The 15,437-nt window shown below is 35.0% G+C and overlaps 1 protein-coding gene across 4 annotated transcripts in view; it reads left to right on the forward strand.

The window, feature by feature from the left end:
• cacnb2b (calcium channel, voltage-dependent, beta 2b) overlaps positions 1 to 15,437 on the forward strand; it is a 29,299-nt gene that overhangs the window by 6,318 nt on the left and 7,544 nt on the right. For 2 of the 4 annotated variants that reach the window (XM_058796131.1, XM_058796121.1), the window contains exons 2-10: positions 9,334 to 9,411; positions 11,532 to 11,654; positions 12,151 to 12,290; positions 12,454 to 12,518; positions 12,737 to 12,759; positions 12,866 to 12,946; positions 13,280 to 13,338; positions 13,434 to 13,543; positions 15,096 to 15,247. In XM_058796131.1, the coding sequence (XP_058652114.1) occupies positions 9,334 to 9,411; positions 11,532 to 11,654; positions 12,151 to 12,290; positions 12,454 to 12,518; positions 12,737 to 12,759; positions 12,866 to 12,946; positions 13,280 to 13,338; positions 13,434 to 13,543; positions 15,096 to 15,247 (831 nt within the window). Of the gene's footprint in view, positions 1 to 2,595; positions 2,913 to 9,333; positions 9,412 to 11,531; positions 11,655 to 11,867; positions 12,039 to 12,150; positions 12,291 to 12,453; positions 12,519 to 12,736; positions 12,760 to 12,865; positions 12,947 to 13,279; positions 13,339 to 13,433; positions 13,544 to 15,095; positions 15,248 to 15,437 lie in introns of those variants that run through there. The other 2 variants (XM_058796139.1, XM_058796144.1) reach the window with 2 other exon arrangements.

Genomic DNA, 15,437 nt, shown 5'->3' on the forward strand with positions numbered 1-15,437 from the left:
AAGCATAATCCAACTGCATGTGCTTTCACATGCATATTAGTGCATGTTCATTCCCATAAGCATGAATATGTGTTTGTGTGTTATATTTATGTATGTTTAAATGTGCAGGTCTATAAAATAACAATTTTATAAACAGACAAAGAGCTGTATCCTGATTTGGAATGCATTAGCCATGTCTAGGGTAATACAATACTAGGACAATATAGCAGATATTTTTATGGTCAACGGATGCTCCACAGAAATCCTATTCTGTTAGTGCAGCTGACATGAAGTGTCTCACTCTAAGATTTGTCACCTACTAATTTAGTAAGTGCATCTGTGTGCTCACAGAATGATCATGACTGCTTGTGTGTGTGTGTGGGTTGATGACATTTAAAAGTGAGAAATATATATATACTAGTCCATAAAAATGTAATTCTTTGAAAGTCTAAAGAAATTAAAGGAAATATGATTTACTCATTTCCACTGAGTATACCATTTAAGATTAATTTGTTTTAACCAAATTATAATCAAAAGACAATTCTTTTGAGAGACAGCATTATTTATGGGCTATTATATTGAGATTTTTATAAGCGTTTATTGCCATATATATTTGATAAATATGCATCTAAACAGAAGGCAAATAAAAAATTAAAGATAGTATCCAAAACTATTCAGAATGATCCAAAGATATTGTCTATGCCAAAAGAACAATAATTGAAGGCATAGTGTTTAGTGTCTTATATTTATGTTTCTATTTTCTCACTTTTCCTGCAAGGTCTGTGTTAGTGCATTCCCATTCTTTCTGCATTTGACAACTTTATAGCATCTGTCACATGCTGACATAAGAGATTGAATTAAGAATTATTACACACTGGCTAAGGAAAAGTGAAGTATACAATTACAAGGCCTTATATTGTATGTATAAAAAGGGCTTGTGAAAAAAAATCATGCAATTTTGCAAATCAAATTACATTTTTCTATGTTGCACACTCATTGTACAATGTCTAGCCATGTTTCATGTAGTTAGGTCAGTACATGGTTCACTTGAAATCAAGTGCACACAATATAAGTATTCTGAGCTCAAAATATATAATTTAAAAGTGCTGAAATTCAAAGCAAGCATTACATAATCTGTTGTCCCCATAGTCTGGATTTTACTGTCTATAATTTTCATTTAGTCTTCTGTCATTTTTAAAGCAAATTTGAAGAGAAATCCACATACAAAACATAAATCTCTCTCACCCCCCTTTCTCTCTTTCTCTCTTTCTCTCTCATAGGATCACAATCACTTACTCTCAGGTGTACACCTTTAATACTCTGTCATCTGATTAGTGGCATATATAGGTCATCTAGAAAGATGTAGTGGTCTTTAGTGGGTTACAGTGATAGTCTTTAGTAATTATTGTTGATTGTATATATCAACAATAGAAGTTTACAGTTTTTCCTAATTTAGATAGTGATAGCAGGGGTTCTCCAGTCTGTTGTGATAGTGTTGTGGTCAACAGGGAAAAACATTGCTAAATGCCACTAATAAACGGCAACTAACCAAATAACTGTGCAGTAGTTAGGGCAGCAATACAAATAGATTTCCATTTTAAATTTTTATATAATACTTTTTATATATTTTGTTATTGATATCAAATGCTGTGTGCCCAATCAAATTACAGTATTTTGGTGCAGACTCACCTTTCACTTTGTAATATAGCTAATGCTAATATAATATTTGGACCAGTGTTTGCTCCATGTGTGAGGCTGGTGAATCATACTCCTGCTGTTGTTTATGCATTTAAAATGTCCAATTTTCTGTCATGTTTTTTTGTGTTAATAATTTGCATGTTATTGAGCCTATGCCGTCTGATCTGATCTGAAAATGTCTGATTTTAAGAAAATTTTGTTCTGAACAGTTAGTTCCGGTCAAATCTCATTGGTTGAGTGGCGTTCTGAGAGTGCTTGTATAACAGTCCAGAGCAATGGGCCGTTTCTGCAGGCATTTTGCCAGTAGGTGGCGACAAGTGACTTTAAAATGAGTGAGTCATTGACTCATTTACTCAACCGATTCATTCAGGAGTAGGAATAGCTTAATTACTATTTCTGTAATAGTGGTATATGTCATAAATAATAAGAGTAGTACTCTAGTACACTATTTTGTATTTGAGTCATTGAATCATTTACTCGATTTGTGGTTCATTCAGAAACGCCAGTATAGTGTGTTTATCTGAGACGTAAAAAAGTTAATTCGTTTTTGAAAATGTCATCGCTAATATAGTAAAATATGATGAAAACCAATTTGAGAGGACATTTGAAGCAGTCCCCACTCCCAAAGGCTCATAAATCTCAACTCATGATTAATTTTAAATCTACTGATTGGCCTATGAGGTTTAAGTGTAGTTGTAATGTTACAATTAGGAATTGGCAAACATCTTTATCTCCATATAAAAATATTATATCTATGAGATGTCCTAATATGTACCATATACCGAATAGCAGTTTTGCTAATCGCACAGGTTTGCAGCTCGTGCTTGGAGCAACAGATGCCACGCTGTGGAATAAAGCCCTTCAGAGCGGGGGAGGGTGGAGGAGTAGTGTGGCAAACTCCACTCACAGCGAGAGCTGCTCACACTGCTTGTGTATCCACTCATGGAGAGACTTTTGGTCCTCATTGTTTGCGATAACTATCAGAGAAACCCGAGGCTCACGACTTTATGATTTTCACTGCGCGCAAAACATGTCGTAAAACCTGCTTAGGGCTCATCTGACAAAGTTGGCTGGCTGTCCTGGGACGGAACAGATTAAAGGGGATAGTACATGGATATTTCTCAGTCGCTGGTCAATCTCGGCTGTGAGAGCATAAAATTGACCACTACTTAAGCTGTTAATCGTGGAGAAACGAAAAGAAAAGCGAGCAAGTGGGCATGCCACCCAAGAAAAAGGTAAAACGTCTTGTGTGTTAGTGCGTTTGTGTTTGTGAGGGAGTGATGATGAGGTAGACATGAGAGTGCCATTCGAGGAGAGTGCCATCTGTTGCTTTCAGCTGTAATCCATGTGAGTTTGAGCTGCTATGCATCATTGCATTTATGTACCATAGACAATATGCTGTGTGTGCACCAGTACTGGAGTAAAGAGTGCTCTGCCTATGCTGGATGTTTTCTATGTCAAAAGTAAAATTGTCCTGAAGTGTAACCTCCACGTGACAGGTTGCCCAATCATTGCGATGCTGAAAGTGATGGAATTGTGCCGAGCAGTGTTATGAACATAATCCTTTTCCAATTGTCAGGATTACAAAACTCAGCTGTTTCTCAAATGATCTCTAAATATAGAACAGGTGTGGGGTTTGTTTTTGTTTAGTTTTTTTCCGTAGTTTATATTTTTTGGGAAAGTACCCGGACTATTTTGCTTTACTAGATACTTAGAATAAAAAAATGATGACCTGTGTCAAAGGGGCATTAAACTAGTCCCTTCTTGTTTGCCATGGTTTCCAGTAGAAATATCTAAACATCTTTAAATAACGTTTTAAAATTCAAATTGTATGAAATAAAAAAATATATATTTTCAGAGTTTATTTTTCATACCCCAATTGGCATTCTCACAGTTCATGTTAAATCACGTTTCTTTCAGAAACCAGTTCCTAATGTATAATTTAATGTTGCTTGTCATATCGATTAGAAAAATTGTAAAGCAGTAGCTTTTGTCTGCTGGGAAAAACAAAAAAATTAGTTTCAAAGTCCTTGTTTTGTAGCTGCGGGTCGTTGAGGACGTGTGAAACTCTAGTCTCTATCTGCAGTGTTGTCCATTGGACAGGACGAGTTTGTATTTGTCTCTTTCTCTCCAAATCCTGGATTGACGCATGCCATCTTAATCTCCTTACAGAGAAGCAATCATGACCAGGAGGCAACAGCGAGAAAAAGAGACGTAATGTCTCTCCCATAGGTCTCATAGTGTGTTTTGTTTCAGTACAGAACAGGCCTGATCTGTACCTTTCTATACATTGCCTTAACTGGCACAATGTTTTGTTGATATAAAAATACAGGTTGACATTGTCACTGTCCACCACTGAATGTGATATGCAGTGTATTTTTTATGGGAAAACTATAAAAATGTATCATTGTGATAAACACTCCTTATCAGTGTTTATTGTGTATTGATATCTGATATTAAAGTGGAGATGTGCTTCTCCTACTATTACAGAATTATAAAATTAATAAGAAATAGCTCTCAAAGTCTATTGCATTGCATGCTTATCTATCTGTTTCAAGACGATAGCCTTGTTTACTAACAAATTACAAGTATAAGTTGTAAAAAATCTATACAGTCATTACTTTATAGTGTACTAACAGTAACATTTGGCATTGCCTAGAATACAGAGCAGTCGAATACCTGGGCGACCTGCCAGAGCTCATTTAGCATCAGTCAGGAAATCTTAATCTTATAGTCTTAATTAGATTAGGAGGTAGTTTCAAATAAGAAAATGTGCTGCTCCACCATCCACAATTTGTCCTTTGTTTTGTCCACTCAGAGCTCAGCAAAACATCCCAGCCTCTCGGAAAATCAGTATATATTCTCCGTCACCCACGCATTCACCTACTGAATCTACTTAATTAACTCAAGTCTCAAATTTGTATTCAACTTTATATAAGCATGTTACTGTCTGATGTCATTTTTCAGGGAAAAACATTTTGACTAAATTTCCGGCTCCTGCTGTACTCCCAGTGTTGAAGTGAAAGGTGCTGACTCACTAAATGGATCTGACCCAAATCTCATGACATGTTCTGTGGTGCGGTAGCAGGAGTCACACAGGTTGCAGTAGGTGGATGTTGGAGTACAGCCCAGAACTCAACCCATTATAGCACTGGACTAAAAAATCCACTAGTGTGATATTGTGACGTACTTGTGTCTATTAATCACAATCTTTTAACTGTCCTAAGCATTTTTTAGAAAAGTACACAATACATTGAGTTGTTTTTTATGAAAAATCTAATAATTTTAATGATTAATACAGTGTGTTGTAGTTGGTAAATGGGAAATCTAGATTTTAAGTCATACACCTCGTGTGAAATTTACTGCATAGCCAGCACATTTCCTTTTCTTGAGGTTTCCATAGCAACGCCTGTTCTCGCCTCGATCCCTTACAGCTTTTAATGCAGACACACATACATAGTTCTCTATTGTATTGATGACAACTGATAAAATCTTTTTTCCTCATTTGTATTTCGTAATGTCATCAATCTGAATTACTCTTATAGTAATAACATTTTATATTAAACAATGGGCACCTTAGCAAAATACAAAGAACAAAGTTTCTAAATCATTATAATAACTAAAATTACCCAGACCGGCCCTGTGAAAAACTAATTATGGAACTTTTTGGAAGATACAGGTCTTCCTGGTGTAAAGCGAGTACTGATTCCACTGTAGCAATGTCATACTGCAGCAGAGTGATGGTATAGGTATGTTTTACACTTCTTAAAGATATTGTCCATCCGTCTGTACATGAGCTGAAGCCTAATTGAGTGATGCAGCAGGACAATGAACCAAAACAGAATCAGGCCCATGTCTGAACTGCTCAAAAGAATCAAAATGAATGCTTTGGAGCAGCCTAGTGAGAATCCAGACGGGATCTGATGAGTATAGTTCATGCTATTGAATTTGTATGGTAATTGCAACTTTTTATCACACAATTCATACTTTTTTTCTGGCAATTCCTTGTTTATATCTCACAATTCTGACATTATACTTTTTCACATCTCGCAATTTAGTTTTTCCTGCCGCAGACAAAAAAAATTAAATAATTGTGACTTTTTAACTCAGAATTCTGAATCTTTATATAAATATAAATCTCAATTCCAAATTCTCTTCTGAGAGTTCAGAATTTAGGAAAAATGTCTGAATTGTGAGAGCCGCAATCATTATTTATTTATTTTTTTAATTTTATTTATTTTTTTAAGTTTGGTTAATTTTTTTCACTGCAACAACAAAATTAAATAATGATTTAAAATGAGGCATTAAAATAATGTAGTGTCTGGTTCCCTTTGTGCAATGTTACATTTTGATTGATTTGTTTATTTGCAACTAGTTCTCCAAAGAGGAATATTATGAAATACATTTTCACACCTCTGTAGGTCAGGTTTGTCATCCAGGGGATTCAAGTCTTGATAGCTGATGCTCACTTCGTGGTTTGTTAATTGGGTTTGCACTAGTAAGCCAATCACAGACTCATTGGTAACGTACCTATGAAAATGAAAGAACACTGAAATCCAGTGTGTGGTTTAAACAAAAACAGGTGCTACATATGATTAATCTGCAGAGCTGGGTAGTAACTGATTACATGTAATCTGGATTACATAATCAGATTCCAAAAATGAAGTACTTGTAATTTAGATTAAATTACATTTTAAAATACTCAGAATCAGACTACAGTTACTTTTTTTATTGATTACATGATTACATATTATTCAATAGCAATAAGTTATTCAAAATTCCTTGATTCTCCCTAATTCTTCTTTTTCATCATTTAAATGTTCCTTTCTAAAATAGCCCGCCATTTATATACAGTCAGAAAGTCTTCTAGTTTTGCAGACATTCACAAAAAGACCAGTCACAAGTCAGGCGGATATAATTTCACAGACTGGATTTACAAAAATCATTTCAGTTTGAAGAACTGTTTTCTTAGCATTTCAACATTACATCAACTGCTGGTGAACATGCAGAGAGTTATTTAATAATGTATTACTTTGTCTTTGGAAGGATTTGTGTCTTTTTTAAACATTAAAATGCACAAATTCACATTATTTCTTATTTACATGTAATGCAGGGATTCCCAAACTTTTTTGTCAGCCGAACCTCTTTCACCTAATATATTTACTTAATAATATTTTAATAATTAAGTATCATATTTGCATGTTCAAGGTGCTCTGACATTGGTTAATGGTCACATGACATGCAGGTAAACAAATAAAATATTGAAAATATTTAGTAATTGTTTTATTTTGATTGATGTTATTTTAAAAATTTTATTTTTATTTTTTTTTATGATTGAATTAATTATTTGCTTTTCATTAAACTCACAAACCCCCCTGCAGTTCCTTTACGAACCCCAGTTTGGGAAACCTTGTCATAATGTAATGATTGATTCACTTCATGATGTCAGTAACAACAAATGGAATTTATTGTCTTTTTCTTGGCATTTTTATAACGATATGGTACAAGATTATCCTATTTAAATCAATAGGTCAAAAGTTATCAAAAAGACATTTTTGTCATTTTAGTATTACTAGTATTTAGTAGTAAATTCAGTGCCTAAATGGTGTAATGTGATGGATTATGTTACTAACTACAATTTTTGTCATGTAATTTGAAATCAGTAATGATTACAAAAAGTATTCTACCCAGCTCTGTCTATCTGTGGTTGCCTTTGTTCAATTTGAACAATGATTGGGAAGAGACGGTCAGATCATTGACTCCAAAAAATCAGCTACTCCCTTTGAATATTATGGAGAGGCTTCACTCTTTAATACATCTAAGAATGAGAATATAAATGATCCGGATCCCCACTAAACTCAGTGGTTGGAAGAGCATCTTGGTGAGCGTGGCATTGGTTAATAATTCAGGAGCGTTTTGTACTGCTCTCTCCGTGACATTGACTTGCAGGAGAGGCGGCACTGAGTGAACAGATGTCTATGGCAGACATGAGTAAACAAAAGCAAGCACCTCTACATGACTGTGCCTATGGGAAAAGCCCCCTCCGCTCCCCACCCTCCAATTATCCTGGTCTCCTCTAATTCCTCATTTTATTCTTTCCTTTTCTCAATCTCGTTTCACCACCTTCTCTGCTAATTAGCCTCATTTCTTTCAACGCAACTATGTTGTGTTTGCTGCATGCCCTTGAGTCAGTTTATCCAATGGGTCCTGCGTTAAGACTGTTTATTTTAAACACTTGTGAGCACAATATTTATTAATAATAACATTCAAGCTCACATTGACATTCTTGACAGACTTTATGAAACATTTACAGCATTTACAACTTTAATTACAATTTTGCTTTGATGTGATGATGAAGTTCAGACTGGGTCTTGCTGGTTTGGTGCTGTTTACCTGCAAAAACTAGTTGGGTAACCAGCACTCCAGTATCCAAAACACAACATATGCATGAGACCAGTAGTGCTGGTCTTGTAAGCAAAGTTATCAGCCTTATATTAAGGTCAGTATGATGTTAGACTGCGTGCCACCAGTGTCTCTCGAGGGGCTTGTCACGGTGCCATTCCTGTCAGCGTGTTAGTGTGCATGTGAGCATGCGTAGGTGTGCCTTTGGGAGAAAGTGTGCTTGGGTGTATTTCAGTCATCATGACTTTTGCATGACATTGTGAAACTAAATTTTAGAAATGAGAGTAACTAAAATGTGATTTGATGACTAAAATGCATATGTCGTGAGATTAGTTAGACTGAGTATTGAAAAAAGTTTTAAAAAAATTTTAGAGTATATATCTTTAAGTTTACCTTTCTTACTCATTTAGCATGTTTTTTTCATGTTTTAAGAATGAACCTCACCACATTTGGTAAATTGTTTTGGTTAAAACAAGCAAAAACATGTTTATGATGTAAGCAAAATAAATATGTTTCATAGAATTATTTGGAGTCGTAATATTTTCCACAACTTTTGCTTTAAGAAATACAGTGTAATATCTGATATTACATCCTTCAGCCGGTCATATGGAAGATTTAATATCATCACTGCTTTTCACATCACTGGGTTAAAAATATTGTGGACATTGTGTTATGGAATCTTTTAAAATGCAGTCTTTGTTTTGTGGTAGCACTTTGTCATAGATTAGTGTTGAAAAATGATAGGGAGTGCTATGCTCATATCAATTTACAAGCTCAATTTGACAGAGCGAAATGGTTTTACTTTGAGTTCTTATTGCCTGACATTACTGAGAAATTCTCTGCATGACTTTGAACACTGCCCTTTGTGAAGAGTTGCTAATAAAATTTGATGAAGGAGCCCTGAAGGAGAAAGCTTGGGATCATTTGTGACTTTGATGACACTGTCATTATATAGTGGATTGATCTCTACTGAAAACGACACATCTATGCGTATGCCTCATTTGATGATTTTATGATATTTTATGATGATGTCTTTGTACTTGCTTAGGATTACCTCTGTTTTTATATTTTATTATTATTTTTCATTTTAAAGGCAAAGGCAGCACAGTTTCAGCTTCGTCATCTCAACACTGTCACTGTTATATTTGATGATATGTGCTTGTTGCTACGGAGTCAGAATGGACAGAAATGTCTTGTGAAAGAGAATGAATCTGGGTGTTCTAATAATGCTGGTTCTTACTCTTGTTTTAAAAGGGTTCGGCAGACCGTCAGGACTCAGGGGCCACTGAGGAGAAGGAGAAGAATGCCCAAGTCCAGCTTGAGAAGGCCAAGGTAGATTGCAACTCCATAATTCTCTCAGCCGCCCGTTCCTGCTACCAGTGACGTTGGCCACAAGGGCCGAAATATATCACAGCTTTAGATGAGCTCATAAATTTTGCACAGCTCTTTTTCCTCTGTCAAAGTAACAAGGTAGCTGTGTCAAGAAGCTAATTACCAAATGCCTTGGTTGAAACAGCACATCAGTGTTAAATCTTGTACTCTACAAAATCAATGCTTTACACGCGACTGGCAAACGATAGCTACAATTACCTTTTCTTCTGTTCTTTTACACAGTCCAAAAACAGATAAGAAGCACCGTGGCAAACCATGAATGAGCAACAACAAATGCTTGGTGTTTTATCATCGGCTCTTTACAGAGTCCAGTTTTGCTCGGCTTTAAAAACTGAATGAAACCCCCCTGTCTGTGTCAGTGAGCTCCCTGAGGTCCTTTTTAATTAAGGTACTGAGCAGACAGCATCACGTCCTGCTTCAGTCCACCATCTCCCACAGAGCATCGCCTTTTAAAGCCAGGCTATAAGCAGCTAGACTGTTGACATTTGACTTTCTTTTAATTAAATACTAAATTATAATACAACAAATTAATAGAACAAAGCAGTTACTTATCATTGTATGATTTATTTATTATTGTGTTATGACTCAGGCAGTATTTTTAAATTACTTGGACTTAGATGATTTTTTTTTTTTTAAGATAGAAAAAGTTATACACTGTGAAATACAGTAACCAAACATTTTACATTTTTTGGATACCAGATTTTCTCAAAAATTCACTAATTAACTAACTAACTAACTAACTAAAAAGCATGAGATTGTGATTATTTTGTCCTTTTTAGCCCATAAGTTGCCCATAAATCAAATGTCAGATCCTTCAGCAGGTCATATAGAAGATTGAATATTATAGCTACTTTTTACATCACTAGGTTAAAAACATTATAGGCATTATTTTATGGATTTTTATAAATGCAATTTTTGTTTTGTGGTAGGGACTTTGCAAAAAAAAAAAAATTATAGGGAGTGTTATGCTAGACTTCCGTTGTGCTGATATTTGACTTTTGACTTCAAATGCCAAATTATAGTACAATTATTAATTAGGAACAAAAAGATTGCAGTATTTTAAAACATGGAGACTTGGAGGATTGTTTTTTAAATAAAAAAGGGTACACTTTACAATAAGGTTCCATTAGTTAATGTTTGTTAATGTATTAGCTAACATGAACAAGCAATGAATGATACTTTTATTACAGTATTTATTCATCTTTGTTAATGCTACTTAATGAAAATACAGTTGTTCATTGTTAGTCCATGTTAATTCACAGTGCATTAACTAATGTTAACAAGCACAACTTTGGATTTTAATAAGTCATTAGTTATGCTAAAAGTAACATTAACTAAGATTGATAAATGCTGTAGTATTGTTCATTCTTCATTGTTCATTATTAGTTAATTTTAACTAAAGTAGTTAACTAATGAAACCTTACTGTAAAGTGTTACTGAAAAAGTTATACATTGTAATCTACAGGAAGCTAATGTTTCCAAAATTTTTGTAGCTTACCCTGCTGCACTCCATAGAAATTATCCTTGCAAATTTTACAGCACTTGAAGGACAAGTTTTAGGTCTTTGCAGATTCAATTAAAATGATCTTGTGTGCATTCAGTCTCATCCTATGTATACAAACCCGCACTGTCCTCAAGCCTCATGTAGCTGCCATTAGACTACATTACCCTTTACTGGGCTGATATGGAGCTCTTTGAGAATGAATTTGTGCATTGCAATTGGTTTGAAGGTAAATGAATGAAAGCTATTATTAGTAACTTGCCTGGGGCAATGCAGCACATGTGCCGTTGCTCAAATCAGCAGTTGTTTTGTTCCCACACTCTCCTCAAAGTATCTTGTCTGCTGCCATTCACTCATACACAGCCTCATGGACAAATTTACAAATATTTTTACCATACATGATAGAACTACACACAGAGATTTTGTTTACAGAACTGAAACACATACTGTTGCAGTACATGTGCTAACAAAGGATTCTGATGCAAAAGTGTCACATTCAGTGTGTCGTGTTATCAAAATGTAGAGGTTTCACTCTTTCCTTTTTTTTGCGATTATTCAGTTTAAGCCTGTTGCTTTCGCCGTGCGCACAAACTTCACCTACACTCCTGCAGATGATGACAACGTCCCCATACCAGGGCACGGGGTTTCTTTTGAAGCTAAAGACTTCCTGCATATTAAAGAGGTCAGTGTGTTCCCAGATCACCTGCACAATCAGTACACTGAAGTACATCAAATTAAAGGGATAGTTCACCCAAAAATGAAAATTCTGTCATTAATAACTCACCCTCATGTCGTTCCAAACATCAGAACGGCAGCTCCTGCATGTGTGGTATTCTCCTGAACGTGCATCGAAGAGAAGAAATGTTGAATAAAGTTGTTATTTTTGTTCTCATAGCTTCATAAAATTGTACCACTGATGTCAAATGGACTATTTCAACGATGTCCTTGCAACCATTCTGGGCCTTGAACGTGGTAGTTGCAATGCAGGGTCAGAGAGCTCTCAGATTTCATCAAAAATATCTTAATTTGTGTCTCAAAGATCTTACGGGTTTGAAACAGCATGGGGGTGAGTAATTAATGGCAGAATTTTCATTTTTGGGTGCACTATCTCTTTAATGTCAATATAGTCAATGAAGATGGTTTTTAAAATATTGTGTTGTTTTTGTTGTTGTTTACAGAAATTTAACAATGACTGGTGGATTGGACGGCCTGTGAAGGAAGGGGGAGAGGTTGGTTTTATCCCCAGCCCGGTGAACCTGGAAACGATTCTGATCAGAAGAGAGGTGCAGGCCAGGAAGGCCGCCAAAGCGCTGGCCAAGTAAACAAACCTGTTTAATAATGCAGTGTGGAGTCTTCATTTTGTAATCCTTGTGTTCTTATTGCATTTATTGCTTATTGCTTTATCAATCAGCCGTTTAAATGTGCATAAATTGCGGCAAAATTCATTACGTACAAACTGCTTTTTTTTCTCTTGTTTACAGTAAAGCGGCTAATGCTGCCAAAGATGATATGAATGCAAAGAAAGCTGCTGCTCCACCACAAACAGGTGCACTGACACTTCATGTTTCATTATTTGAATTATTATTTTTTTAATTAGACAAATTACTGAATTTAACCAAATTTGCACGTATGTTTCTTTTATAATTTAATATCCTTAACTTGTTATCATCCACTTATCTGGACGAAAAGTATGTATGTGGAACATAATTAATGTTATTTTATGTGACTGTGTGAAATTCAATTTCTAATTTTTTTATCCTTTAGTTCAGCAAGTGAAGAAGAAATCGGTAAGCAAATACATACAGTAATTCTGTGATTATGACCACACCACACACACATTTATGTTTATATTCAAATACTGCCTGTTTGTTGAAACATTTTCTTTGACTGCAGGGAGAGCAACTGGCTGCATATGATGTTGTGCCTTCCATGCGTCCTGTGGTGCTCATGGGGCCTTCGCTCAAGGGCTATGAGGTGAGGGCCATTTGCTGCTGTCTCCGTATGTGCCATGTTCAGTCATTCACTGTTCAAACTCTCTGAGGATCTTAAGCATTAAAGCTTAGAAGGAGCCAGACATATGAAAATATATTACTCCTAAAATAAAACTTTAAAAAAGTACCGTTCTTATTTTAAATGGTCTATAATGTGTCTTATTGCAGAACCTGAGGATTATATTCTTATGTTCTCTTTAGCCACACTTATGCTGTACAAATATGTACTGCCCTCTCCTGTACATAACAGAAACTACACATTTATGAAGTACAATTACTGAGTTGCATATTTTCTACCTTTTATTTTAATTTACAGGTTACAGACATGATGCAAAAAGCTCTCTTTGATTTTTTAAAACACAGATTTGAAGGAAGGTATGGTACAAGGACTGTTGACTCATTACAAAAGAAGAAATGTGTGCAGTCGAATAGACTGTTGTGACTTTTCTAATATGTAAATCCATTGCTAGAATTACTATCACCCGGGTGACAGCAGATATTGCACTTGCCAAGCGATCGATCCTCAACAACCCCAGCAAGCACGCCATAATGGATCGCTCCAACACCCGCTCCAGTTTAGGTATTCACTACTTGTCCTTTATAATGTCTGTATGTCATTCCATACAAATTACATAATATATTCGAAATGTATTGGCTTGAGATATTAAATAATACATTTAGTTCAGAATCAGAGAACGTCTAGAAATAATTTATTCGTCATTGGACCCGAACGAGCATATACTTTACAGATTTTTAATTAACTGCTTAACAATGGGATAATAGAACTTGATGGTGCACTGCAAAAAAAACAAAAAAACAAATCCTAATCAGTACTTTTGTCTTAATTTTCTTTAATGCATTTACTTAAGAAGGAAAACTGCATAAATAAGTAAACTTAAATCAATTTATTTGGTTAGATAGATTTCTTAATAATTGTTTGAAAACAATTAGTAAAAGTATTTTTGCAGTGTGTTCAGAAAACAAAAATGATCCCACTTACAGAGAAACTCCCACTGCTTTTAAATTGTAATTATTGCAACACTAAAAGTTGTATCTTTTCATTTGAATTATTAAATGGCTGTTTAACATTAGTGGGTGTGTTTTCTCACCAAGTGTGGATCTGAGGTGTGTAGCTAGCTTTGTTAAGGGGATCTGATTGGTTTTCTCCACTCTGTCCCTTGCATTGCTCTCTTACCTCAGATGCCGCGGGTATGTATAACAGCAGTAGCCTGTCCATGTTCCCCAACTCATTCCTGTTGGTGTCATCAGAACTGCTTTACCTCTTAGAGAACACTATAAGTGTCAAAGCGCCCTGATACTTTTAGTAAAGGTCACTGCTTCTAAAAGCTTCGGCTTGTGTTAGACACCATAACCACAAAATCTCCACTGACCTTCATAATATGTGTTTCATTTTATTGGTCAAACAAATGCAAGCCAAAGTATTTTAATGTGAGTTTTGTGCTGCTTAATCTGTAATCTTGTCTTGTTTTTCTGAAAAAATATAGAAACATTCTTAAAAAAAGTAAGATAATAAGAATATTTTCCCCTGATTTATGCTTAACAAAAGAAAACTATTTCTCATTGGAGTAAAAGAAACAAAAGAATGTTTTGATATTTTTACTTAAAAACAATATAAAACAACTGATTAAGAAAGAATATATTTTTTTTTACAGTGTGTTGTGAAAGATAATATTGAACGCCATGTAAGATGATTTTGAACTTATCCTGTTTTTATCATTAAAGTTTTGCTCACTTTGGGGCAAGAGCAAGTTTTAAACCTTCATTGTTTTGTTACATCCTGTGGGCAAGGAACTGTTCTGTCAGCAAATTTTGATCATCTCTATTTTCATTGACATATCGCATGAACTGTGTATGGAATGCATTTAGTTTTACTTTTATATGCCCTTTTATATACTTCATGAAATAGTGCAAAAAGCTTTTTTTCTTGATAGTTTTTGATGTTCTTCTTATGTATAATAGAGGAATTGGTGATAAAAAGCTTCCCATTACATTTGAAGTGCTTTTGGCTACGCTTCAGCAGATTTGTACTTTGATAGAATAATATTTTTGAAGATGTCATATAAGGATTTTAGGTTGACTCGTCTCATTTATTTATTAATCTGACCCTACAGCCCAAATCCAAGGTGAGGTTGAGAGGATTTTTGAGTTAGCACGCAGTCTACAGCTTGTGGTTCTGGATGCCGACACCATTAACCATCCTCTCCAACTAAGCAAGACCTCCTTGGCCCCGATCCTGGTGTATGTCAAGATTTCATCACCCAAGGTCAGAAACTGTGTTCACGGAACTCGCACACATTCTTTCAACAGTCATTTGTTTACTGATGAAATAAACCGATTAAACATTACCGTTCAAAAGTTTGGGGATAGTAAGGTTTTTTATTGTTTTTAAAAAGTCTCTTATGCTCACCCAAGCTGCATATACTTAATTAAAAATACATATTGCAGTTCAAACT

The sequence above is a fragment of the Onychostoma macrolepis genome, chromosome 02 (genome assembly GCF_012432095.1).
Source record: "Onychostoma macrolepis isolate SWU-2019 chromosome 02, ASM1243209v1, whole genome shotgun sequence".
Classification (NCBI taxonomy): Eukaryota; Metazoa; Chordata; class Actinopteri; order Cypriniformes; family Cyprinidae; genus Onychostoma; species Onychostoma macrolepis.